This window comes from Danio rerio, chromosome 5, assembly GCF_052040795.2.
Source record: "Danio rerio strain M-AB ecotype USA chromosome 5, GRCz13ab, whole genome shotgun sequence".
Classification (NCBI taxonomy): Eukaryota; Metazoa; Chordata; class Actinopteri; order Cypriniformes; family Danionidae; genus Danio; species Danio rerio.
Genome location: NC_141025.1, coordinates 32,420,897 through 32,447,500, shown reverse-complemented (window position 1 = coordinate 32,447,500; position 26,604 = coordinate 32,420,897). Strand labels below are relative to the sequence as shown.

At 34.4% G+C, this 26,604-nt stretch overlaps 1 protein-coding gene across 9 annotated transcripts in view; it reads right to left on the bottom strand.

The window, feature by feature from the left end:
* Nucleotides 1-1,382: 1,382 nt before the first annotated feature.
* Nucleotides 1,383-26,604, bottom strand: part of camkk1a (calcium/calmodulin-dependent protein kinase kinase 1, alpha a) — a 136,524-nt gene continuing 111,302 nt past the window's right edge. For 4 of the 9 annotated variants that reach the window (XM_087251877.1, XM_087251874.1, XM_087251875.1 and 1 more), the window contains 7 exons: nt 24,945-24,998; nt 24,687-24,760; nt 20,230-20,317; nt 18,847-18,975; nt 18,347-18,450; nt 9,740-9,787; nt 1,383-6,541 (listed from right to left, as the gene is read on the bottom strand). In XM_087251877.1, the coding sequence (XP_087108003.1) occupies nt 6,466-6,541; nt 9,740-9,787; nt 18,347-18,450; nt 18,847-18,975; nt 20,230-20,317; nt 24,687-24,760; nt 24,945-24,998 (573 nt within the window). In that variant the 3' untranslated portion in view covers nt 1,383-6,465. 9 annotated transcript variants of the gene reach the window in all.

Below are 26,604 nucleotides of genomic sequence, written 5' to 3'. Positions count from 1 at the left end.
GACTTCCACAGGAAAAGCAAATAATATGGGAGTCAATGGTTACAGGTTTCCAAACTCATGATATATTTTGTGTTTAGAAGAGAAAAAGCCAAACCGGTTTTAGGGAAGTAAGTGAATGATGACAGAATTAGCAATTGTGGGTAAACTATCCCAAACTAAAATAAAAAAGAAAACATAAATTAAAATAATAATGATAGTTCATTAATTTTCCTTCAGCTTAGTCTCGATTTCAGAGGTTACCACAGCGGAATGAACCACCAACTATTGCAGCATACGTTTTACACAGTGAATGCCCTTCCAGTCGCAACCCAGTAATGGGAAACACTCATTCACATTCAAATTAACACATACTTAAACACAACGTCTCATTTTTATTCACCTAGAGTGCATGTCTTTGCACTGTGGGGGAAACCTGAGCGCCTTGAGGAAACCAACATGAACCCAGGGCAAACTCCACACAGAAATACCAACTGGCTTAGCCGAAACTCAAACCAGAGACCTTCTTGCTGTGAGGCGACCACTGCTTATCACTGAGCAGCCAAAATGATAACAAAAATATTTTTAAAACTATATTAACAATGATATATATATATATATATATATATATATATATATATATATATATATATATATATATATATATATATACATATATATATATATATATATATATATACATATATATATATATATATATATACATATATATATATATATATATATACATATATATACATATATATATATACATATATATATATATATATATACATATATATATATATATATATATATATATATATATATATATATATATATATATATATATATATATATATATATATATATATATATATATATATATATATATATATATATAAAAACCTACTCAGCATTCTTGGATACTCAGATGGTCTATCTCACACACTGCAATGGGAGTAAACCCTTTGCCTTAAAAGCGGCAAGCTGACTTTACTTAAAATAGTGAGTAAACCTGTTTAACTTGGTAACTTTTAAGTTTATATAACTTAATTTCTATAGTTATGCACATAGTTCATCTACTTAAAAAATAATAATAATAAGTAAACCTATGGCCTGTTTACTCACTCATTTCAGTAAAGTCAACTAGTCTTTATTTATACTATATCTTTATTTATAAGTATCCTGATAAATGTCTGTGTTAATTTTGCCACTCTTTTATTTCCCTGTATTGCCATCTACCTAAATTTGATATTTTTTAATGCCACCGTTTACAGTCTTACAGAATTTTTGTCGCAAAAAGTACTATTTTAAAGCACAGCTCCGAATTCATTGATTGATTTCTAATTACTTGATTCCCAATTACTAAAACCTACATGACAACATAAAGAAGAAAGCAGAGACACCTGTGATATCTTTATTGTCTTTGATTATGTCTATGTGTACAAAAAGCATGCAAAAAATAGCATCTTTATATGCTTTGGTACATATTTACATCAAAAGAGTTGCATTTAGTGCCTCCTCACGCCATGCTCTTTTTTGTCTATTTTCTTCGATTGGTTTTTAACAGTTACATTCAGATCAGTGCAGCAGAATACAGACGTCTATAAATAACCGGCGATATCAGGCACTCTGACACAAATAACTGGTAATGTTAGCAAGACAGTCATCTACGGCTTCTATTCATGAATCTTCTCTGATATACCTTTAAATCAACATGTGTAAGGAAAGGAACTTTAAAAAGCGGAGATGCTTTGAAAGCAAAAATGTTTTGTAGCTACAAAGTGCCTCAAAATGCCCACACTGTTAACCATTTTTGTAGTTTGCACAGTATTTAACTGTAATAATAACTGTATTTTAATGTAGGACAGTTATGCAGTGTTACTGTAGTTTAAAGTTGCATTGTGAAATTACAGTAGATTTTACAGTAATACTATACTGTGAATACATACAATGTACAGCAAGATAAAAGATGCTGTAAATGTGAATACAGTACTTCTGCTGTAATTGATTTACAGTAAGTTACTGTAGATTCTCCTGGAAAGTGTTAACAGTGCACTTTTTCTCCCTTCTTCAGTCAAAAAAACAACCTTTGGGTAATTAGACCTAATCTATTGCACGTGAGCTGGGAAAGGAAATAAAGCCTTCGCACTTGATCATACAGAGGTATGGAGTATCGGCTGCTGCATATGTTCAGCTTTTACAAAAGTCCTGCAGGAGACAATTTAAAGGGGTTACAGACATTATTTGTTTTGTTTTACACTGATATTAAAAAACAGCAAACCCAGAGAGAGGTTAGAGCAAGTTAAGGGACATGCCGAACGTCAAAACACTAACAAGTGCATAGCAAACATCAAGAACAAACCGACAAGACTGCTGTACATTTGAGACACAATGGACAAATGCGATTGCACATATGAAAGAAGGGGGTCATTTGAAACCATTCAACAGACTTATACACACAAACACACTTTAGAGCTCGTGAACACAGAATGTGCTACTCCACTCAATCTGTATTCCCAGAACAGCAGCGTCCAGACCCTGAGTACCACATACAGAATCACAAACAAGACTCCATTAATGCCTGATAACAAAAAAGAAGAAAAAACAGTATTGTTTGGCACTGAAAATGGGTTTCCTGCATGTGAAATTCAGTTTAGAGAAAACTGTATGTACAAGAAGCAATCTTATAAAGAGTTTGTGCATAAAAGAGGGTCAGAGAGAGAGAGATGGGGAAGAGAGAAAGAACAATGGAAGAATGTGTAGGAGTCAGGAAAACTGGACCACCATCTGCTCAGGATATTAGTGAAAATATAATGAAAGCGACTCACTGCCATTTATCAATCCATCTTCATATGAGTTTTAACGAGTCTGCTAAATGAGTGACATCGGTTAAAGGTTTCCTCAAGCAATCGCTGTTTATATAATCTATTTACTGAGGGATAATTGGCAACTGACCTGATTGAGTCCAGTTTTGTTCTTGTAAAATGAATTAAAGGGACAGTTCACACAATAGTTTGAGACGCTCTGTTCAACAGTAAATGATGGCTACAATGGTTCCCATACACTTTAATTAGACCTATATGAAAATTAGTGTCTTTGACACACTGCTAAATAGGGCTTCATTTTATTTGTTTAAGTTAATGGTGTATAAGTGTTTATAAATTTTTTTAATGCACCTAATAAACACACATTGGCTTAAATGGGTTTACTGTACATAGTGAAACGGTAACACTTTATAATAACTGCATACTATAAATTGTTTATTAAGTATAACCAGGTTGTTAACTTATTATCTGTTAAGCATTAACTTTACATTAATGTTACAAATGCTCTGTTCTTGACTTAAAAGCACATTGATAATGTGCTTAATAATTGTATTTTTATTCTTTATTACTTATTAATTGTACTAAATTCAGTATTGCATTATTTACAAACCATTTGTATTCAATAGTGGCTTTTAGAATTGGTCAGAATGAGTTAGTAAATGAATAATAAACTATACAAACCAACATTTCTTCACCTAGAACTATAAGGTTCTATCTGACATTTTTGTTAAAACTGAGTTATAGACATATTCTTATTAAATGACAACTTATTTACATTATGAGATTTTTTTTTTTTATTAAGTTATTTACATGTTAAGACTTTTTATTTAAAAAACAAATGTTACACACATCCTGTTTGCTATAAAATGCAAAAACTTTAAAGCTCAATATCTCAAAATCTCTCAGAACGCATAGAGGACAAGGTGAGGATTTATCCATTTTATTATTCAGGCATATACTAGTAGTTACTATGTATGTTAATAACCGCTTTATCAACTCAACTTTATGCAGTCAGTGACCTAATCTAAAGTGAGGACTATTTACTGTATGCTTTATAAATCCCTTATAAATAACAATAAAAGGCTCAGTATCAGATGAACAATAAATGTTTGCAATCTTATCTAAAAAAACAAAATTATTGTAAAAAGTAAACACTGCAGAATAACAGGAATGTCAAAATACAATTAGAAATAAATACAATTAAATAAAATTGGATAAAACAACAATATAATAATGTAACAATATATTATGATACAACATTTCAAAGTTTTTTAGCGAAGTTTAAACTGTACCGTAATTTTATTTTACATAAGATAGCAAAGATTTATTTTTCATTTGATACAGTTTCATTTGTATATCGTCAAATGATTAGAAATTAAATAAGTCATTATATATATATTTTTCCTGTTTAGAATATAACTGAGCCTTTAATTGTCATTTATAAGGGATTTGTGAAGAATAAAGAGTCCTAGATTAGGTCGAAAAAACTTGTTGAAGTTGAGTTAATAAAGCATTTATTAACATACAAATTTACAATTAGTATATGCCCGAATGATAAGAATGTTAATTTCAATAGTTAATTAATCATTTACTTATGCATTGTGATAGGACCAACTATTTTTAAATAGCTAGTTTGTAAATAATGCAATACTTAATTAAGTTATAAAAAACATTAACAAAGTATGAAAACACAATGATTAAGCACATTATAAAATTCAAGAATATAGCATTTGTAGCTGTATTTATAAACCTCTTACTAACATCTTTCAGTGTAATTAATACTTAACAGATAATGAATTCACTATTTGCTAATGCTTAATAAATGATTGATAGTGTGTAGTTATTATAAAGTGTTACCATAATTATTTAGGCATACAGTTTAAATGTATTATTTAATTTACTATTAAATGAATATTGACTATTAGTGGTTTAATGCTAAACTTAGTTTAAGTCCATCTTTTATCCTCGTTCTTTAGATAAATGGCTTTAGACTAAACTGTCTGCTAAATGAATGAATATAAATGTAGTCCCTACACAGAGTTATGTCTTCATGCCTCATTTGTAATGTGAATGAACTGTCCTTTTAATACATGAACACTTCTATAAAAATTTAATTTTATGTAAATTATCTGAATTGCATTAACGTTCATTTACAACGGTGGACAATTTAAATTCCCCATATAACTTTAATCCGTTGATCAAAAAAAAAAAAAAACTGAGGATGATGAGTTCCCCTGGCAGACGATCTGATGTAAACAAAGGCGTATTGTTTTAGACAGCGTTAATGCAGGCCGAGCGGATGACACTGAATGGCAGTTCACTTTCGCTCCACAGCTAAACACCGCATTCAGATCCTTTCCTCAATTGGCGTGTCTGTTTTGAGTGAAAGTGACTCCCTCTCTTTCCGCAACAGCGCGCACTCGTTTCGCCTCGGTGGCATGTTTGCGTGTGCGTTCGCGGGCCTGTTTAGCACTGCTGACTGACAAATAGGCCTTTTGGAATGTGAAAACTCGGTAAACAATGACACATTCTGTTCCTGTAGAGAGACAAAGCGCTGCGACACCAGAGCCCTGCATCCGGTGCGGATCTGTAACATTCACAAACATGGAAAATAAGCCCTATTTCTAGATAAAAGCCCCGTTTTTTGGAAATCACTGAATGTGCAGACATCGAGAGCCTTTTTAGTGTCTAGTAGTTACATAAGCCCCTTTTGATCCACAGCACAGCACTGTGTGAGTGTTTATATACTGAATCTGAATGAAATGAGAAAATTGAGATATGAAAACACCACAATATGTGAAAGGCCATGCTATGATAGAGAGGGTTAAAGGGATAGTTCACACAAAAATTAAATTTCTGTCATCATTTATATATTGTTTAAGTGTTTTTAACCTTTATGAGTTTATTTTTTTATCATTAAATGTAAAAGAAGAAGAAAGCTGGAAACCGGTAACCATTGACTTCCATAGAATTAGTTTTACTACTATGTAAGTCAATGGTTACAGGTTTTTAGTTTTCTTAAAAATAGCCTACTTTCTTTTGCTTTTAACAGAAGACACTCATAAAGAGCTTAAAACAGGTAAAAAGTGAGTAAATACTTAGTAAATGCTCATTTCTGGTGAACTATCCCTTTAAGAATTGCACATGAACACGTACAAAAAGGCAAAACACTATATCTATAATTTTATACACATTTACAGATGTTATGATGGCAGCACACTGCACCACGCCATCACCGCATATCATGATATCAGTTATTATCAGCAGTTTTTATCCATGCTGTAGTCTTTTGCTTTAGTAAGTAGTAGTCTATTTCAGACAACTCTGCTTCAATGTAGTTTTTTTCTGAAGTCTACTTGTTAACCAGGATGTGAGGACAAAGGTGGAACATCCAAGATATGTGAAGATAAAGTTTCACCAGAACCATGATGGAGGGACTTAAAAAGCAAGGAAAAGGATTCTTGTGCAAGGCTGACGAAAGTGAAAAGCCTCAAGGATGAAAGCGACAGCAGTATCCAGTTCAATGTCAAGATAAGCCTCGAGCTGACAGAAACGCAGAGTAGTCGAGCGGTTTGGGTCATGATCATCATCTGCTGGAAGGGCTGGAGGTGTCTGAAAGCGCAGACAATGAGAAACGCTTCGGGTTCTTTGGAGACACTCAAGAGGAGGGTGGTTCATCCTCATGCAAGTCCTCTAGCTCGGCTTCTCTAGGAGCTTCTCCGCTGCTCCCCTTTCTGAGAGAGGAAGAAAAACAGAGAGACATATTATGAATCATTATCCTTAAATGATCCAGGCACTGATGCAATAGCCGACCTCGAACAGCCAGACTTTTGACTATCTATAGTTTATAAAGTCTGGTCCGCTTTGCAGATTACTTAACTCAGGCCAAGAATCGCCCACATAAGCACAGACGCTTTGGCAAAAAAAAAAAGTATCCTGTCAATTAATTTGTTGGAAATTTCCCTGAAATGACGCTGACATAAAGACGTTTATGTTTGTCATTTTTTTATTGTCATAATTATTAGTTTTCTCTCAGAAGTGAACATTGTTGCAGTGTTGCCAATTTTTTTTTTTTAATGAAAAGGCGCTAAGCTCTGCCCGAAAAGTCGCTATATGTCACCAGAAGATTATGTCATACGTCTAGATACATATTACTGACGTCATCATGTTTTCCGTTTTTGTTTGTTTAACAGCTTATGGTCAATACAGGGGTATTTATATTTATACATGCACCACATTTTATGTATGCAAGTCAATTTAACTAAATATATTGCTGTTTAAATAAAGTATATCAGTATAGATGTGTAGTGAATTTGCAGTAGGCTAATCTCTCAGATGTAATAAACTTAGACAAGTTCCCAAACTGTCACTAAATTATCTGAGATTGTGAACAAGAAAAGATTAAACAGTCAAATTACATTTTTTAATTCAAAACAAATGAGAAGCAGATCGATTTGACTTTACTAGGGAAATACATAAAATCATAAAAATTATACATATAATAATAAATCATTTAATGGGAGAGGACAGTAAATTTGACGTTATTCACTCCTCTGGCTGTCGTTATCATTGTCTCACACAGTTTCTTTTTACCTTTTTCTAAAAGTCTTGATAACATCATTGTGGAGTTTTTCTTTTATTATTTGTGCAAATCAGTATGTATTTAATTACTAGTCTGAAAAGTCGCTAAATATAAAGTTGGTAACACTGCACTGTTGCAGCTTCGTACGATATGTAACACTGTTTAGAAATGTGTGGTCAGGAAGGTCTTTTATTTAAAAAAAAAACTTTTTAATGATTTTATTTAGCAAAGATGCATTCATTTGATCAAAACTTACAGTAACTTGTATATCACCCACCACAAAAAAGAAAATCATTTCTGTTTTCTATTCATCAATAAATAGATAAATAAATAATGATTAATAAATAAATGATGAATTCCTCAAAAAATAATCAGCAGAAACGGTTTCCAACATTGATAATATGAAATGTTATACACTCCATATTACAACAATTTCTGAAGGATCATGTAACACTGACAACTGGTGTAAAAATTCAGCTTTGACAACACAGGAATAAATTACATTTCATTTAAGTTTCAATATTACAATATTTCACTAGATTGTTGATCAAATAATTGTATCTTGGGTGAGAATAGAAGACTACTTTCCAAAATATGTAGGAATAAATAATATTTTACAATACAATCGGTACTGTACAAATACAAATTTGTCTATTAATTACAATTATTATTTATTTTGACAGAAACCCAAAAAAAAAAAAAAAATAATAATTCAGTTTCAGACTGAAAAGGTAAAACAGCGGCTAGCAAGTTTATTTAACATTTTATTTCAGTGTGTGCAAAAGTACATTCCTGTAAATTAGTGGTGTAACAGATCCCGAATCTCACGGTTCTGATCACATTATGTTTTTTTAGTCACGGATCGGCCCATTTTTCGGATCAGCCAAAAAGGGGGAGAAGACAAATGTAATTTTCTTTCCCTTTAATACAAAAACAGTACTGCAGGAAACTTTTTTTTTTGACAAACATAACTTAAAACCTGTAATTTAATTTAAAATAAAATGAATAAATAATCAGCTGAATAAAATAAAAAACAGTAAAATATTCAGTGATGTGAAAAATTCACTGGTACTACTACTGTTGCTGATAATGCTAAATGTAGAAATCTAACATTCTAATTTGAACTATTCATATTTATTTTTAGTCTCATTTTCAATAAATGTTTCAGTTATTCACCCATAAAACTTTATGTTTCACTGCTAGATGGATAATTTTTGAAGAATTATTCAGTGGTGTATTTTTGTTGACTGGCTGTCGCCACCTATTGGATAAATAATGTAATTGCTGCATACAACTTTCATTTTTGAGCATATGATGATGACTTAAATCTTTACCATAAACATCAGTGGTTTTATCTAAATTATATACTGTTCTCCAGTACTTCTGTGTTATTTGACTGTTTGTAACTTCATAACTAACACAAAAGACTAAAAACTGATTCACTTTCTTGATTTTTGCATTTTTCAAACACAGATTTAAATGCAGCAATTTGTAAGATTAATAACAAATACAAATTACCATCATTTTTTGTTGCGTGGGTGTTGAGATCCTGATCTTTTAATGATTAATCGTGCAGCATACACTGAATGCATTAATGCAAGCTAAACAAGTAGTAACAGAAAACACCTTTAATAACCTAAGAAACCCACCACATCTCGAATAACCTACCACAACTTCTTCCGGCATCATTATATTTTACAGAAAAACCTAAACGCTTTCATACATGTGATTTGAATGACACAAGTGGCGATCTCTCTTTGACCGTTATAAATTTAGGATTAAACTAGCAGTAAAAAAATATATTAATCTGCAGGTCACCTGTGTTCTGAACTGTGGGTTGTAATCCGTACGAATCCCCCTTACTGTAAGTGTGCATAACCATAATTTAAATATTAAATCATCTACCTTAATAACACATAACAAACAAACAAATAAAACAACGTGCAATTTAAAACAAACAGGTATAAAGTGTCTGAATGGAAGACTGTTGCAGCAACTATCCAGAAATACTAGACAAGAATAATAATGAGCTCACAAACAATCTCAGAGGAAACACAGATGGACAGGGGAAGCTTGTCTGCAACAAACATGACAGCACATAGTGACTGTACACAGTGGGATTCAATGAAGACCACGACATGAGGTGTTTTACAGGACTGGACTCTCCTAACAGTATCATCAAACACTTCCACTGGCATGAAGCGAGAGAAATGCCACACGAGGACAGGATGAGGGCTGACGTGACAGGCTCTCACTGTCACTGACTCCAGGGGAATGCATGGAGGAGCTCAGGAAATCTGACACAGACTAGAATGACAAATGACAATGACCACCTGTCACAATGAGTTACCTTAATGAGGGCTGGAGTTTAAAAGAGGGCCGGAAGGGCCACGAGTCCCTGCAGCAGATAGATAGATAGATAAAGAAAGAGAGAGAGTCAGCAATTTCACATGAGGCACAGCCACACGAGCCAGGTCATTATCCTCCTGCTCACAATCCCAGAATTAAGTTAACCCATTTCATTCCAGACATCAAAATATGCAAATGACACTATTAGAATCACTTTGAAATAATCAAGATTTTTTTTATTGTCGGTCACAATTGTGGCTAGTGAACTGAATTAACATTTTACTGAAGTCATCAAAAATTGATTAAAGACCATGTAAACTGAAAATCGCTGCAGACTTATTTCAGTATGACAGGGTTTCTGCAGATATCAATGTAAAATTTAAGATTTTTAAAGACTTTTTAAAAAACATTAAGTACTAAATTTAAGACCTATATCACAATATCAAAAACACATACACATAAAGAGAAAATGCTAAATCACAAAATTAGTGGTAAAAATAAATGTAGTCAAATTGAACAGTACTAAAGACAGGTTAAATGCACCATTGAACTACATAAAAAAAAAAAAAAAACATCTTAAGGCTGATATATACTTTCGCCTGGCGCCGCATCATGCACCTCATGAAACGGACGAGGCTTTCATACTGGACGCGTTTGCCATTGAGATATTCTTTTAAATGACAGGGGGTGGTCAAAAGAAACAGACAGTAAAATCAGACAGACAAATAGAGAAGTAGACAGTTTCTGGAACTACGTCAAATCAAGATTTTTTAATTATTTGTTTTTTATTTTTATAATGTATTATAATGATTATAAAGTTTTTTTTTTTATTTTTTTTTTTTTATAAAACCTTGATGATTTTTATTCTGCCCACTCAACAGTTCACACATTACTGTCTGGCTAGTTTGTGTCCTCTTAAAAGCTAAAAAGGCAATAAAGGTCTAACATTCCTGACCATTATCACCAATAAAGCCTAGAAATTAGGCATCAGTATATTGTAAACTCAGGTTCATATATTCTTTTCCAGTTATCAAAGACATAATTTGTTACTTAATTTTAGTTTGTAACTTGTAAATTGTTTTAAATTCAAAATTGTAATATATACGTACATCACTGTAAAACCTATGAATAGCGGAAAAACATACTCTGTAATCTTAAAACCACATGGGTCGCCACTTTTGCATGGCCTTTTTTTTTTGCAACAAACTTATGCCTCAAGTTTTTCCCAAATATTTACAAAAACTTTCCTCCTTTCCCACGGCTGTTGCAATTTTTAGCCAAGAATTATTAGCCATCTGGTTCACTGTTGACTCGAGTCTCAAAATCTTTTGTTCGGTCCACCAGCTAAAATCATGTCGCGTGCACCCAAACTGAACCGCCGCAAACACAGCGATGACATCACAATTGCCATGCGCACTTTCAGTTCAATAACAGAAAGCTAAAAGGCTATTGCATGTTGGTCTCATTTGTAGTTTTAATAGCGCAAACTACAATTAGACTAGTGACATAAAGTACTACAACACCACGAAAACCAAGCAACAACAACAACAAAATTATTCAAATGAGCATTAGATGTAGCTTTACATGGACATTGGAAAAATAAGACCTGTGCAAAAATATTTAAGACCTAGAACAGCAAATTTAAAACATTATAAGGCCAAAAAGTTAGATTTTTAAATTTTAGAGTTTTTAAGACTTTAAGACCCCGCGGAAACCCTGGTATAATGACATATTTCTGACTGAAACCTCAAGCAAGGATTTATTTTGTTTACCTTCCTGCTAAGTTTAGCTTCAACTTGCCTCGACACACCTGCCCGAAAGTTTCTAGTATGTCTAGTAAGAGCTTGATTAGCTGGTTCAGGTGTGTTTAATTAGAGTTGGAGCTAAATTCTATAGGACACTGGCCCTCCAGCACCAAGTTTGGACACCCCTGCCCTTACCCATTAGTGACAATCTCTCCCTCATTAGCATAGAATGTTAGTAGTTTTTAAATCTGCCACTTTGCTGACACATAGGCATTTGTAGCTTTCCCCCTCTTTAAAAAAGGGCAGGGAGCACAATCTCATTTTAATTTAAAGTGAAAGTCACCAATATGGCACAATTAAGATCAAAGCATAAAAGGGGCAGTTTCAGAGTTATAAACCATTCTTTTAAAACACATATACTTTCTAGGGACACTTATTTAACATCTTGTAAAAAGGAACATAATAGGTATGCATTTGTATATAGTGCGTTAAATTCATTATGTGTGTCATAGACACAATTACAGAATTCATTCTATGACAGCACCCAACAAACCATTAATTCATATACAGTATTAACACTAGACACCTTAAACACACAGTATGCAATTTTTGCCTTTAGATGCACATATTCACAACAAACAAAAGCTTATTTTGTCGATGCTTTGACTGATTGTGGAATTGTAAGAGTTGTTGACTTTATAACATCCTAAATGACTCCAGCAAAAATCATGTTTTTGGTAAAACTATGCAAAACATGAGGAAGATGTGGTGAAGAAGCACTGTTTTATCATACTATTTACATTTTAGGGTTCCTTTATACAATGCTTCCCGATGTAATGCAATACAATATATGACACATTAAAGCATTTTTGTAGTTTACATATTATGTATAAATAAAACACGAAATTGGGGTTATGTGATATCATTAGCATGGTGACACACAATGCTAATGATGTCACAATGCTAATGATGTCACTTAACCCCAATTAGCATTGCGACACACAGAACACAGTACATGTCACTAATTAAAATAGCTTATTTCTCTGGATTTGTTTAAATGTTTGGGATAATGCAAGTACACATTATCAAGATAATGCAAGTCTGCAAAATCCACAGTGTTCTAATAGTTTTGGGGTTGTGTTAAAAATGGTACAAACTGCATTGTGCCTTTAAGTATAATGTCTTTATCAAATCTTTGTGAGCATACTTTATTAACCCTAATAAACAATTTGATTTGAAACAGATTGAAACCTTTTTCCATATTCACAAGACTGTAACTAAAACACCAGTTAGTGACATTTTTAGCACTTTTTAAATAATAACAAATATTGTGGGATTAAACAGATCAATAGACTGAATTTAAGTAAGGATCACCAATAAAAGTCTGCTTATGAAATGATACTCATCAGATAATCCTTTAGATGGCACATTTGCCTTAACTTCCAGCCTAGAGCTGTCAGAGACAGACCACATTAGCATCGACTACTGAAGAGAGACGCATGTGCCAGGATGCTTATTAAAACTCATCAAATGCCAAGCATATTTGTCCAGAAAAACTGCGTTTATCCTCAGTATTTGACAAACACACTCAAGAAATGTTATCAACTAACAGTCTTTGCAGCATGAGCACATGAATACTGTAGGTTTCCCCACACTCAACCTAGGCTTTATAGATAAAAACAGTATTTTTTGAGGTGCTGGAGGCCAAAAGAAAGTGCTGAAATGTAATAATGTGCAGTCACATTTTCATCACAGCCAACAAATGTGTAGCGAAATGGCAATTTCTGCCATGCTCTCAGGCAGAACTGGTTCAGTGATGTGTGCAGCATTATACCACGTCTAACCAGGCCTCAAGTCACAACACCTACACAAAGAAAAATGTGGCAACACATTTACAACAAATCAGAACCAGGGTCAGACATGGGTTTTCCAGTAAGCGGCAATCTTTGCTGTCTGGGCTTGATTTCTATAGTGGCATTTTATCTTAAAAAAAAAAAACACTTTTACATTGTCAAATTCATAAATGTCAAATTCATAAATGAATTAAACCACAATAATGACAGTGATAACAAATACAACTGTATGCACATTATACAATTTAAAAAGGTCAATACAGGGTAGATTTGCAATACTGTGTAAATAATTAGGTTTGTGATACTAACATCATGGACCAACATTATTTGAATATTTAGCCAGATCATGTTGGTCCGTGATGTTAGCATCACAAACCTAATTGTTCGATAAATTATTTTAATCAATTTCCATATATTCAACTTATATTCTTTTGATATACAGTATGTTTACTTTTAAAGGAAACTAAAGTTAATGTTATTAATGCATGTGCTTCTTGATATAATCACATGCTCAATTATAATTTTCGATCAATTGAATGGTTGTAATCAATAGGATTATACCAATGATTAAACACAATGCTTTATCATCTGTTTGTATGCCTGTTTATATACTATCCACAAAAATACTATCCGCATTGCTCCCTTGCTGTCAGAACATTAAATCATTGAACATGAATCTTCTTGGGTCTTGGAATAATTTTTGATCCGGACACTAATCTAACAGCCTCTGATTGGCTACTGTGTTCATAAGCTTAGCATAAACATGAGTTACAATACTCAGCAATACAATACAATGCAAAAAAATAATAATTTTGAAGCAATGCTTTCAGACCTCAATGTAATGTTGCAAACCGGCATTATTCATATTTTTTCTTATTTGACTGCAATCGTTAAAGCTGTAATAGCTAAATTTAATTATCCAGGGTATTTTTTTTTATACCCCTTATATTTTAATTTGTAGATTTTTAAAAATAATTTTGGTGGCAATTTTTCCCATAAGACCCCATTCATTTCTGAGAACATATTTTAGGATTAATATACATTTTCCAGCCTTTTTATTAGGTACATCTTACTACTGTAGTACCCCTTTTTGCCTTCAGAACTGCCTTAATCTTTCATGGCATAGATTCAACAAGTTACTAAAAATATTCCTCAGAGCTTTTGGTCCATATTGACATGATAGCATCACACAGTTGCTGCAGATTTGTAGGTTGCACATCCATGATGCGAATCTCCTGTTCCATCACACCCCAACGATGGATTGAAATCTGGTGACTGTGGAGGCCATGTGAGTACAGTGAACAAATTGAAATGTTCAAGAAACCAGTCTGAGCTGATTCACACTTTATGACATGGTGTGTTATTCTGCTGGAAGTGTGGTCATAAAGGGATGGACATGGTCAGCAACAATACCCTGAACTGCCCACAGAACTGTCGCTCAGTGAATTATTTTTTTTTTTTGGACCATTCTCTGTAAACCCTAAAGATGATTGTGCGTGAAAATCCCAGTAGATCAGCAGTTTCTGAAATTCTCAGACCAGCTCGTCTGGCACCCATGTTCAAAATAAATTAAATCATCTTTCTTATCCATTCTCATGCTCATTTTAAACTGCAGCAGATCATTTTGACCATGTCTACATACCTAAGTGCATTGAGTTGCTGCCATGTGATTGGCCTATTAGACATTTGCGTTAATGAGCAGTTGAATAGGTGTATCTAATAAAGTGGCCGGTGAGTGTAGATGTGAATTGGCAAGTCAAGAGTTCTTGCTGTAAAACATTTTCATTCTGACAAATGAATGTCTAAGAGATGCAGAAAAATAACGCAATGTAATAAATGCAACCTTTGTGAATTTCACAAGGAATGAAATTGCTATCCCAGTGAAAAAACTGCAGTCGACTAAATAAAATAATAGTGAACACCTCAGAGATGGGTGGACATTGTGTGTTTAGTACGTACAGTAAGTGTGTGTTTAGATGAAAAAGGTTATAAACGATGCAGGAGGTGGTGTATTCCACCTGCCAGTGAATTATGGATGACATGCAAATGAGCACCGCTGACAGATTTAAAGTGATGGAAGGATTTTCAAAATGATGGTGGTGCCTTTCCACCGGCTGGGGGCGCTGCTGCGTTTTTTCTATTCAATCAGAAACACCACTTGCACAGTAGCAGCTGACAAATGGCTCATAAAAAAATTATAGAGGTAAATGAAAATAAAATCAGCTGCCTTTTTGGAAAAGCAGTCACCGGTGTCTGCTGAGTCACCGTATTGATCCGTCTCATTCAGATTGCCCCTTTGTCAACAGAGAGAGGCCGTACCAAGCAAGCATGTCAATTTGTTTGCAGATAATCAAATGACCTTTCAGTTTTGATTGCATGAGCAATAATTGCATTCAGCACATCTGAAAACACAATGCAACCTATCCCAGACAGCATTCAGCGCTGCGGTAAAATATGTGCAAGGCTGAATCTGGTCTATAACAGATGCATACAGAGATAAGCAGACTGTTTGTATTGATTGGGTTTAAGAAGAGCGGGATGATTCTGACAGGCATCTAACGGACAGCAAGAGTGAGAGAACATCCTGCTGTCCTTGAAAAGAAAAAAAATTCTCTAATGTGGGAAAAGCAGAAGAGTGGGGACAGAAATGACTTCATGGAGACACTTACTGTCAGTCTAGTGAGCAGATACATTAACAGCAAAAAGCTTCTGAGAATAACTGTCACTGGAGGGACGGAAAAAACAACATCCACAGAAATTCAAAGAAACTCTGTCATTGCAATGACCTCTCTGAATGTGCATATTATATTATATTATATTATATTATATTATATTATATTATATTATATTATATTATATTATATTTAATTTATTTTTGTTTTAAATTTAACTTAAAACATATGCTGGATAAGTTGGCGGTTCATTCCCCTGTGGTGACCCCAGATTAATATAGGGACTAAGCCAAAAAGAAAATGAATGAATGAATGCGAATGAGAAACGGCACTTGGTAACTAAATATTTTAATGAAAATTGTTTTATTTAGTTAACTACAAAATTTCCAATTTGTGTGCATGTGTACTTGTTTACGTGGCTAACGAGAACCCAGAACATGGGTATGACCTATGAAGCTATTTTTAAAGGTGGTTTATGAGGATGAGTTTTTTATCCTTCAAAGTTATTATATGTAGTAGCGTCTCTTGACATTCAAATGTTTTACAGTATAAAATGCATTAAGCCTAGTCCTTGTAAACCACATATACATGTATGTGGTGTGTGTGTATATATACCCCAAGGGGTATGAATAATTTGGGGCTTGCTGCCATTAGCCTGTCTGAGCAGACCAACGAAAGTGATGGTTGACGTTTCACCACAAGATGGCGACAAAGACTGCATAATAAATCCTTAGAGGAAGAAAAATTGCATACTTCCATACTAAAGAGTAGGCTAAATCAGTATGCGAGCCGAGTAGTATGTCAGAATTTATAGAATTGGAAAAACAATATGTACCTGGAGGACCTACTGCCTCCGGTGATTCTAAATTGCGCATCGGTTGGATGCTACCCTATCCCATGATGCACCACGAGAGAATTCATAAATGGGAGTGAAGCAATGCAACTGACATGGGTAGGTCATGTGATCATGACAAAATGGGGAATGTAGTATGTCCGAGTTCCATTCACACTACTCACATTCATACTGTATAGAACATATTTTTCAATTGGCCAAGTAGTACATTTAAATTCAAATGCAGTACCTACTGAGTAGTAAGCAATTTTGGACGCAGACATTATTTTCTCAATGTAAGATTTAAACTACAGCTGAACAAATCATTATAAATCAGGCAAATGACATTCTAAGTCAATCTCTCTCTTTTGTATTTTGTAGTGCTGTATTTATACCACAGAAACTGCTAGTGTTTCCTTTGCTTTTGTTTATCTGGGTTTAATTATTGTGATATGCTGTTTGCAACAGAGAAATACTGGGAAATCTCTGTAGACTGATGGCATTTCATGTCGTTCAGTCTTATATCTTAAAATGTCAGCAAAAATTACCTGTTTTGACATCACTGTAGACATTATGCTAGAGATTGTTGTTAACATGCAATATCACACTCGTAGCAGTACAATATGGCTGTATATTGGCACTGGTAGGGGCACTAAAGCACTTAGCCTGCAGACTCAAGCCAATGCACGCCTCCCACCAGTGCTGAAATACAGCCATACCGCACTGCTCCTCATGTAATATTGCTCATATATATTCACTCATTTAATTTATTTTCACACACACACACACACACACACACACACACACACACACACACACACACACACACACACACACACACACACACACACACACACACACACACACACACACACACACACACACACACACACACACACATCCATACAGTATATACAGTCAATAATATACACACAAGCAAACATTATTTTCCTGAAGTACAATCTCATCTACAAAATATCAGATAAATAAAAAAACTAAAAGATTAAATGTGAAGTCTAAATGATGGATAAGTGAGTCAGCCATCTCCTCAGTGCTGTGCGGAGGAGAAAGTTATAGACAGGAATTGTAAAAACATTATGTCCTGGAGCTTTCAATCCTACTGCATGAGACCACAAAAAATCTACTGAATCATGCTACTATGGAAACGTATGTTGGCAGCAGGAGAAGTAATGGGTGACTATTAGCACACCTTCCTGTTCAAACAGACAGACATGACGTTGAAAATATCATGCTGCAATCTTGAATGTGCGAGTTCAGAAAGCAAAGAATGAAAGAGATGCAATGCTGAAATCATTTCAGCCTCTTTATATATATATATATATATATATATATATATATATATATATATATATATATATATATATATATATATATATATATATATAACTTGTTAGGAAAAGTAGAGTCATTTGGATTTGTGCGGCTACATAACTAGTTTCCAGTTTATTATGGCTTTGGTTCTAGTTTGTGGTTTGGAGCACTTACATGAGCAAACTGCCGGGTGCAGACATGGATCTCTCTTCTCTCCTACTGGGACACTCAAATGGATTTCCAAAGGAACGCTTCCTTAACATGGCTTTGACTAGTATCTGAAATATTTAAAACAAGTTTTCACTTACTGTATATATATTAAATAATTACAAATCAGGGTGTATGATAATACAACAAGTCCAAACACAACCAAGAGAATCAGATGAACATTAGACAGAAAATGATATATTCTTTGCATTTACCGAAATGTGAGAAGGACCAAATCCAAGAAAAGTAATCAAGAAAAAGCTGACAGTAAGGTCAGTTTGACATGTGTTAGGGTTTTCAGTAATTTGTTTGAGGTTGGGTGTGTCTTTACCTTCTTATTCATTCAATCCTTGACATGTTGAATGCATTAAAAACACCTGGGCAGGTTAATGGCCTAAGAGTGTTCATGTTTTTGTAACTACCTCAGCAACATTTATTATGCACAGAAGCTTTTCTAGTTCACTTACCACAGCAGACAGACTGGGGACAAACTTGACAGAGTTCTGCACCTCCTCTTCAGTGACCTCCACCACAGTACAGTGCTCTTCTTCTAAAGGTAAAGGGTCTTTGCCATCCTGAGTCACCCACGGGTCAACCTTAACACAAACACAGAAACAGACAGTCTGAGCACATGCCAACCTTCAGTCCATCCAATCTACTATTCTTTCTTCCACCAAACTTGTCCAACCCTCATCTATCTTTCCATTCATCTAACCTATCCTCCATCCATCCATCCATCCATCCATCCATCCATCCATCCATCCATCTATCTATCTATCTATCTATCTATCTATCTATCTATCTATCTATCTATCTATCTATCTATCTATCTATCTATCTATCTATCTATCTATCTATCTATCTATCTATCTATCTATCTATCTATCTATCTATCTATCTATCTATCTATCAATCTATCTACTGCATCCATCCATCCATCCATCCATCCATCTATAGTATCCATCCATCTATAGTATCCATCCATCCATTCATCCATCCAAACATCTATCTTTTATTCCAATCCACTTCAGCTCTCAAATACATCAATCCTTTCATATATCCAGTCACTTTTTATAACCCTATATCAGTCCATTCATCTTTTTCTCAATACATCCATTCATGCATCTCTTCATCAAACCAGCAGGCCACTAAAGGAATAACTGATTTGTCCTATAAACAAAGTTATTCTGAAAGATATGAGGGTTGAGTTGCTGAGTGAATGTAGGCCGCACAGCTCTGATTAACGTGTGCTCTGGGGATCGTTGCTTTAATGGAACATTTTCTGGGTAATGACATGCAGGCAAGAGTCTCTGATGGCCGAGTGTGTGTGTGTGCTACTTATTCACACTCACTGCCACTCTATTACAGCAGATGGACGTTTCCAGAACCAAACCAAAATCCCTCTCCATTGGGATAAGCTGATGTGTTTCTATCCAAATTTCAAGTCAGCTTGATAAAGCAGAAGCTATCAAAGGTACTGTGTCATATTTCAACAACATGCCTGAATGTGTCTCCATGATAAAAACACGGCTGGTATTGTGAGAGAAAACTAATGAGACTTACTCTCTGGAATGTTCTTGGTATATTTCTTTTAAAGATGCTGACTATAATTTCAATATTTAAAGAGGATATACTGTCTTGCCAGTATAGAAGAAAACAGAGAATTACTGAAGGAAAATGCACAAATTAATAATGCTAAGTCTGCCGAAAAGGCCAAATGCAAACATATTTATGTGTAAGAAGATATACTCTAGTCTTTGAAATATCTTGCAATACAGATTTGTGAGAATGAACGTAAAACGGATTACTTGCCACTCTGGATTTCAGAAATGCGCCTTATGTAGACTTACTTTGATCTCAGGAATGGTGATCCTGGTGTCTGGGTTTTTGTCCAGCATTCGTGAGACCAGGCTCTTCAGCCCCTCGCTGACAGTCGGTCTAAGATATCACAGAAACACAGAGCAAACAGCTGAAGTGGTAAAACACTAGATCAGAACAACAACAGCACATTTCTATAAGGCATGAGACTCACTGGAGGCATAGGAATTTCAATGTTAACCCCAAAACTGATTCAGAATGCTTCATGAGAGCTGTAGACCACTAAACAAGCTGAACTTCAAACTGCACTGAAAAACTCTGCAAGTAACCCCAGGTACTGTATAGGAATGTTTACCACAAACGGGTTATGAACCCCTGCTCCTTGCACTGCTTTTGCATAATTTACACCACATTGTAATGCCAAATTCTGCAGCAACACAGTAAAATTATGCACAAATCAGTGATCACATGGTTCATATACACAAGCATAGCATTCACAAAACCACCATGTGTTGTATCTTTTTCAAATAACATAATTTCAGCATTTGTTAAAAGAAAACATTTATTACCTGTATAGTCTAAAACATACATCCATTATACATTTAATAGCACTAATAAATGTAAAAAAAACATTTATATACATTTTATAGCACTAATGGCACATATGCTGCTGATGATGTGAAATGATTTGATCTGACAATATCAAACATATTATGGACAATGTATAATATACTTTATTATAATATAGAATATATTTTGGGCAATATATATACCGTCTTTCAGATGAGACGTTAAACCGAGGTCCTGACTCTTTGTGGTTGTTAAAAATCCCAGGTTGTCCTTTGAAAAAGAGTAGGGGTTTAACCCTGTCATCCTGGGCAAACTTGCCCGCTGGCCTCTGTCCATCATGGCCTCCTAACCATCCCCATATCAAAATTGGCTTCATCGCTCTGTCTCCTCTCCACCAATCAGCTGGTGTGTGGTGTGCGGTTTGGCGCAATATGGCTGCCGTCACATCATCCAGGTGGATGCTGCACACTGGTGGTAGATGAGGAGATTCCCCCAAAAATGTGTAAAGCGCTTTGAGTGCCCAGAAAAACGCTATATAAATGCAGGGAATTATTAATTATAATATGATGCAAAATTGAAGAACAAAATGTAAAGGCTGTTTTTAGTCGGTTTAATTTAAGTGCAACATGCAAATGATGTGTTAACTCAAAGATGAAAACGTGCAGAAAATATCTGTTGGCTGAAAATAAATCTCAAATATATCTCTATATCTATACAACTAATTCTTCTTGTGCTTAAGGCAAAGAATTAATGAAACTGGGTGAAGTTCAAGCTTTAAAAGGAAAGCAAAAAAAAGTGTGTAGAGAAGGCTATCAGATTAGGTATGCTGATTTCGGTTAATTTTGATAACCGACAACTGCAGCTCGTTAAACGAATATTAACCGTTAACTGGTCAATTTAATATTATTATTCATTAATTTTCTTTTCGGCTTAGTCCCTTTTTTAATCAGGGTTCGCCACAGGGGAATGAACTGCCAACTTATCCTCCAGCTGTAACCCATCACTCGGAAACACTCATAAATTCTCATCCCCACATATACACTACGGAAAATTTAGCCTACCCAATTCACCTGTACCACGTGTTTTTGGACTTGTGGGGGACTTGTGGGGGAAACCAGAGCACCTGAAGGAAACCCACACAAACATGGGAAGAACATGCAACCTCTACACAAAAATGAATGTGCTATCCACTGCGCCACCGCGTTGCCTAATATTATATTATTATTTAATTTTTTAAAAATTGTTTTTCACTTAAATGACAAATTTAGATTACAAAATGAAAACACTGACTGAATCCTTTTTAAAAACCAGAATAGGCAGTTTTTTTCCCCATCATATGTTTTTTTCTTTCTCAAATAAAAATAGCAGGCTACCTCAAATCGATCCGACACTGAAAATATGTTAAGTATTGTGTAAGTATAGGCTACTATAGCACATAACAATTTTGTTTTTTACATATGATATTGTATTAATTTACATACATGTTTTATAAACTGTAACATTAAAAACAACAATAGCCTCTTTTTGTTGCGGAGTTATCATTATGCATAAATCAAGAAAATCTTTGGATTTGTCTGATTTGTACATTAGGCTGTGTAGGCTTTTTTTTAAAATGGATATTGTATAAGAACTATAACTAATAACTTTATTTTGTTATAACTATTCAAAACTTTATTTTGTTACAACTATTCGTACCTGTCATTTTCCAAAAGGAAAAAAAGGTTGGTTTGTTGTTTGTACACTAAATCATCACAACTTTAGCCTATTTGTGGTATTTATGAGCTATGCCAGAGCGAACTCTGATGGAGAGGAAATCACGACGCTCTGATTTGTGACCGGTTTGTTTTCAAAACATCGCACAAGTTTTGTTTTGCAGCTTTTTTCTCCAACTGTCAAGAAAACAGAAATCAGCATCAGCGCTGGTTTGGCATTAACACTGTCTCAAACTTTGACCAGCAATATTCTTCTTAAAATATGAAGAAAAAATATGTCTGTTGGCACGTGTGGTTGCTTGGGTTACCATACCGCAAGTAAATAAATATGGGTTGCACATTTATGCAGCCAATTAAAAAAAATATATATATATTTTCTAATCATTTAACTTATACCATTAATCGGCTAAAAACACACCCTTTCAGTTAACGTTGAATGGGTTATTTTAAACATCCCTATATCAGATGGTACAATTATAGTAAAGTTTTAAAGAAGTGTTTATTTTAACAACATTAAATTGGCAGACAAGGGAATATCAGATAATGCAAATATAATACAATTCACAGTTTTTGGGGTTAGTACAATTTTTCTTTGAAAACCTTGATGTACATTTGACAAACACATTGATGCTATTTTCACCACCAAAATAATCACACAAAAATATAAAATAAGAATGGTTTTATTCATCTGACATCTAACATAGGCACCAAAAACATAGATAAATCTGACAAATATGACAGTTTTGTTTTCAGTTTAATTTGTTTTTTGATGCCAATGTTAGATGTTGATTCAATATAATTTTGAAATCAAATCAATTTTAATTTCTGATGCATTTTTTATGCTGTTTTGACATTAAGGTGCATGCTGGGTAACCAGACCAACTGTTTCTGTATTAATAACCAATGGTGTAAATAGTTTTATTTAGGAATTGTAATGTGTACTTTTACTTGAGTACCCTGAGTACATTTTCACTTTTACTCCACTATTTTTCTCCGTTCTGCAGTCACTACTTTATTTTTTCTTGACTATGGTGATTGGCTTATTAGAAAAATTAGTCGCATCATACTGAACAACCCCAAGACATGGGTGCTTTATAAATGTAGAAAACCATCTGGAAGCATTAAAAGTGTCCAAGAAGATGTCCAAAATCTTTATGCGCAATGATCAAGAGACTGTTTAGACTGCATGTCACTGATGAGACGATGAAGGAAGTTTACTCTATGATGACTGAAATGGCCAAATGCCCTTAAAAAATGACTAAATCCACTACAGAATGTTACATTTTCAAACAAACGCACAAATTGCATGTAAATGCAGCAACGCCTTTCACAAGCGTAATACTCACTACTTTAATAATAAAGTACGTAATACTCAGTACTTTTAAAAGGGCTACTTTTTACTCATACTTTAAGTAATATTTACAACAGATACTTTTTCTTTGCTTGCACTACATTTTTGGGCTGGTAAAGGTACTTTTACCCGAGTGTGAATTTTCAGTACTCTTTCCACCATTGTTGATAACAGGAAACACTTTCAAATCAGCACATAAGACTAATTTTTGTGCAATCATGTGACACTGAAAATAGCTTTTTCAAAGGAAAAAATGTAAGCTGTAAAATGTTTTTACTTTACATTATTATAAACTATGATAAATTAATTTCATAATTTTACTGTTGTTGATGAAATAAATTCAGCCTGTGTAAAAAAGAAAGTCTTTTAGAAAGTGTAAATGTCAAAATTATAAATGATAGTGTACACAGCATATGATATAAATCACATTCTACTAATATAAAAATATCTGATAATTGAAAAACCTAAAATATACTGAAGGGTTCTGCTGGCAAAAAATACTGAGAGCCCCTAGTCATGTAGACACTATTTTACTGAGAGCCACTGACACTGTGATATCTTTCAGTTAGTTCAGCCACTGAGAACACAACACGGAGCAGTGTGTGTGTGTGTGTGTGTGTGTAAGATAGACAAGTTGCTCTTTTATTAGCTGATGACTCCAAACACAGGCACCAGATGACATGCATCCGGATGCCCTCTGGTCTTTCACACACTTCATCAGCACATCATTTAAACAGACTTGCACAAGCATACACAAATATCCTGCATAAACCAACATGAATCAGCTTCACATTCGCTGCACTCAAACATCTCTGACATTTCCTTTCTCTGCATCTGTTCCTGTGGGGTGACTTACGTGTCGGGGAACTCCACCACTTTACTCTTGATCTTATTGTGAAGAGCCAGTATGTACTCATCAATAAATGGGCACTGGAGGACGAGGAAGAGAAATAAAAAAAGAAGACAGACGGATGAGTGATCTAAATCATCAATCACACAATTGTCACCGCAGTAGCAGCAGCGGCAGCCCTTCCATTGATCATTCTGATATATAATACCACAATGAAGAATTACTGCTATCACTCTGATCATATCAGCGCAAGAGGAAACTCACCTTCCCATAGACGAAACAGTAGAGGGTCACTCCCATTGCCCACACGTCCAGAGCCTAAACAGAACACAACTTCTGTTATAGTTATGCAGGACAGTTTTAGGGTGCATTTACACTAGCTTGGTCCACAACCGGGTTCATTTGATGTCAGAGTTCTGTAGGTTTAGCTAGTGTGAACGTTGCATATCTGTCAACCCTCCTGTTTTTCCCGGGATTCTCCCGTTTTTCACAGTTCTATCCGGTTATCATCCCGTAAAGATATTTTCCCGTATTTTTAGTCTTTCTCTGATGGGTGGCAAGTAAACATTAAAGAGCAGAGCCTCCCTATACGCAACCCATACCACCGAACCACCAGAGGACACCCCTTGCTCTTAAATGGTCTGTTCTGTGCTTTTGTTTTATTTTGGCATGAAAATAGTGGGATTCTCTTTTCTTTTTATTACAGGTGCCGTCTCCCCTCCTATGCAATCTTAAAAACAGTGTTGCGTGACTCTGACACTGTTTCCCAAACAGATTCTGTACATGTGATTATTAAAGTGACACCTGTTATTTAATGTAATTAAAGGAAAAATCAAAACAAATGATAGATTCATTCGGTGCTCTTTAATCAAAATGTGTAAGTTATGCAGTGGAGAAAAGATAAATGAGGTTTGATAACTTGATTCTATTTCTTTAAAATAGCTATTAATTTGAATAAGCTGAACTGTTTGCTAAATTGTTTGCAGCTAATGCATATTATTTAATTTAATTTTGTTAATAATAAAACATATTACTGACCTATTTAACTGTTTATTTATAATGAAACCGCTCCAGAAGAACATATTTAGTAATTTGGGGATCCTGGGGACCAGTGAACTGTACTTGACTCCACATGAAATAGGTTGTCTGGAGTACAGTTCGTGCAAACTCTGGTAAGGTTCACTTCTGATATGAATGCAATCATACCAAATAACAGAAGTGAACTGCCAACTGTTCCAACTGTTTTCATAACGATCATTCATGTGTGTATGTCTGTGTATCACCTGCCTTGGTGACAAGTTGGACTGACCTAATGCGAACAGTGATAATGTTTGCTTGCCTCCACCAAAAACAACTTCAGGTTTTAATGGTTTTTGTGGCAGATAGATGCAAGTCGCTCTCTGTATTTTGGTTTTGGTAGCAAAACCAAAAGATTCAGTAAAAGCAGAATGACAGTGATATGCGTATGTCTCCATTTTGATGCTTTGCTTTAATGGCCGTCACCTAGCAACAGCTGTACATAAAACAGCAGCTTGATGATGCAAACATACCAGGGATCAGAAGGAAAAAAAAGACTATGTGAATACAAACCAGCTGATGGGGGACAAGCGAACTTGGGTTAGGACCTGGCATTTGGACCAAGTGTGAAAGCACCCTTACACACATTGACATTTTTTAAAGAAACATTTAATCTAATATTCAAATAGTTTTGCCAAATTTATGATTTTCTTTTTTTTTTTTTTAATGCAAAACTGAATTTTTTTAATTGAAATAATTAGAAAAATAAAATCTGTATATTTTCAAGAACTTATTAAATTTTATTTTTATCATATTATAATTATTTAAAAAACTGGAAGTTTAAAAGCACTAAAGAAAGTATAAATTTGTCATCTTTTACATTATTGTCAATATCAGTATATATACA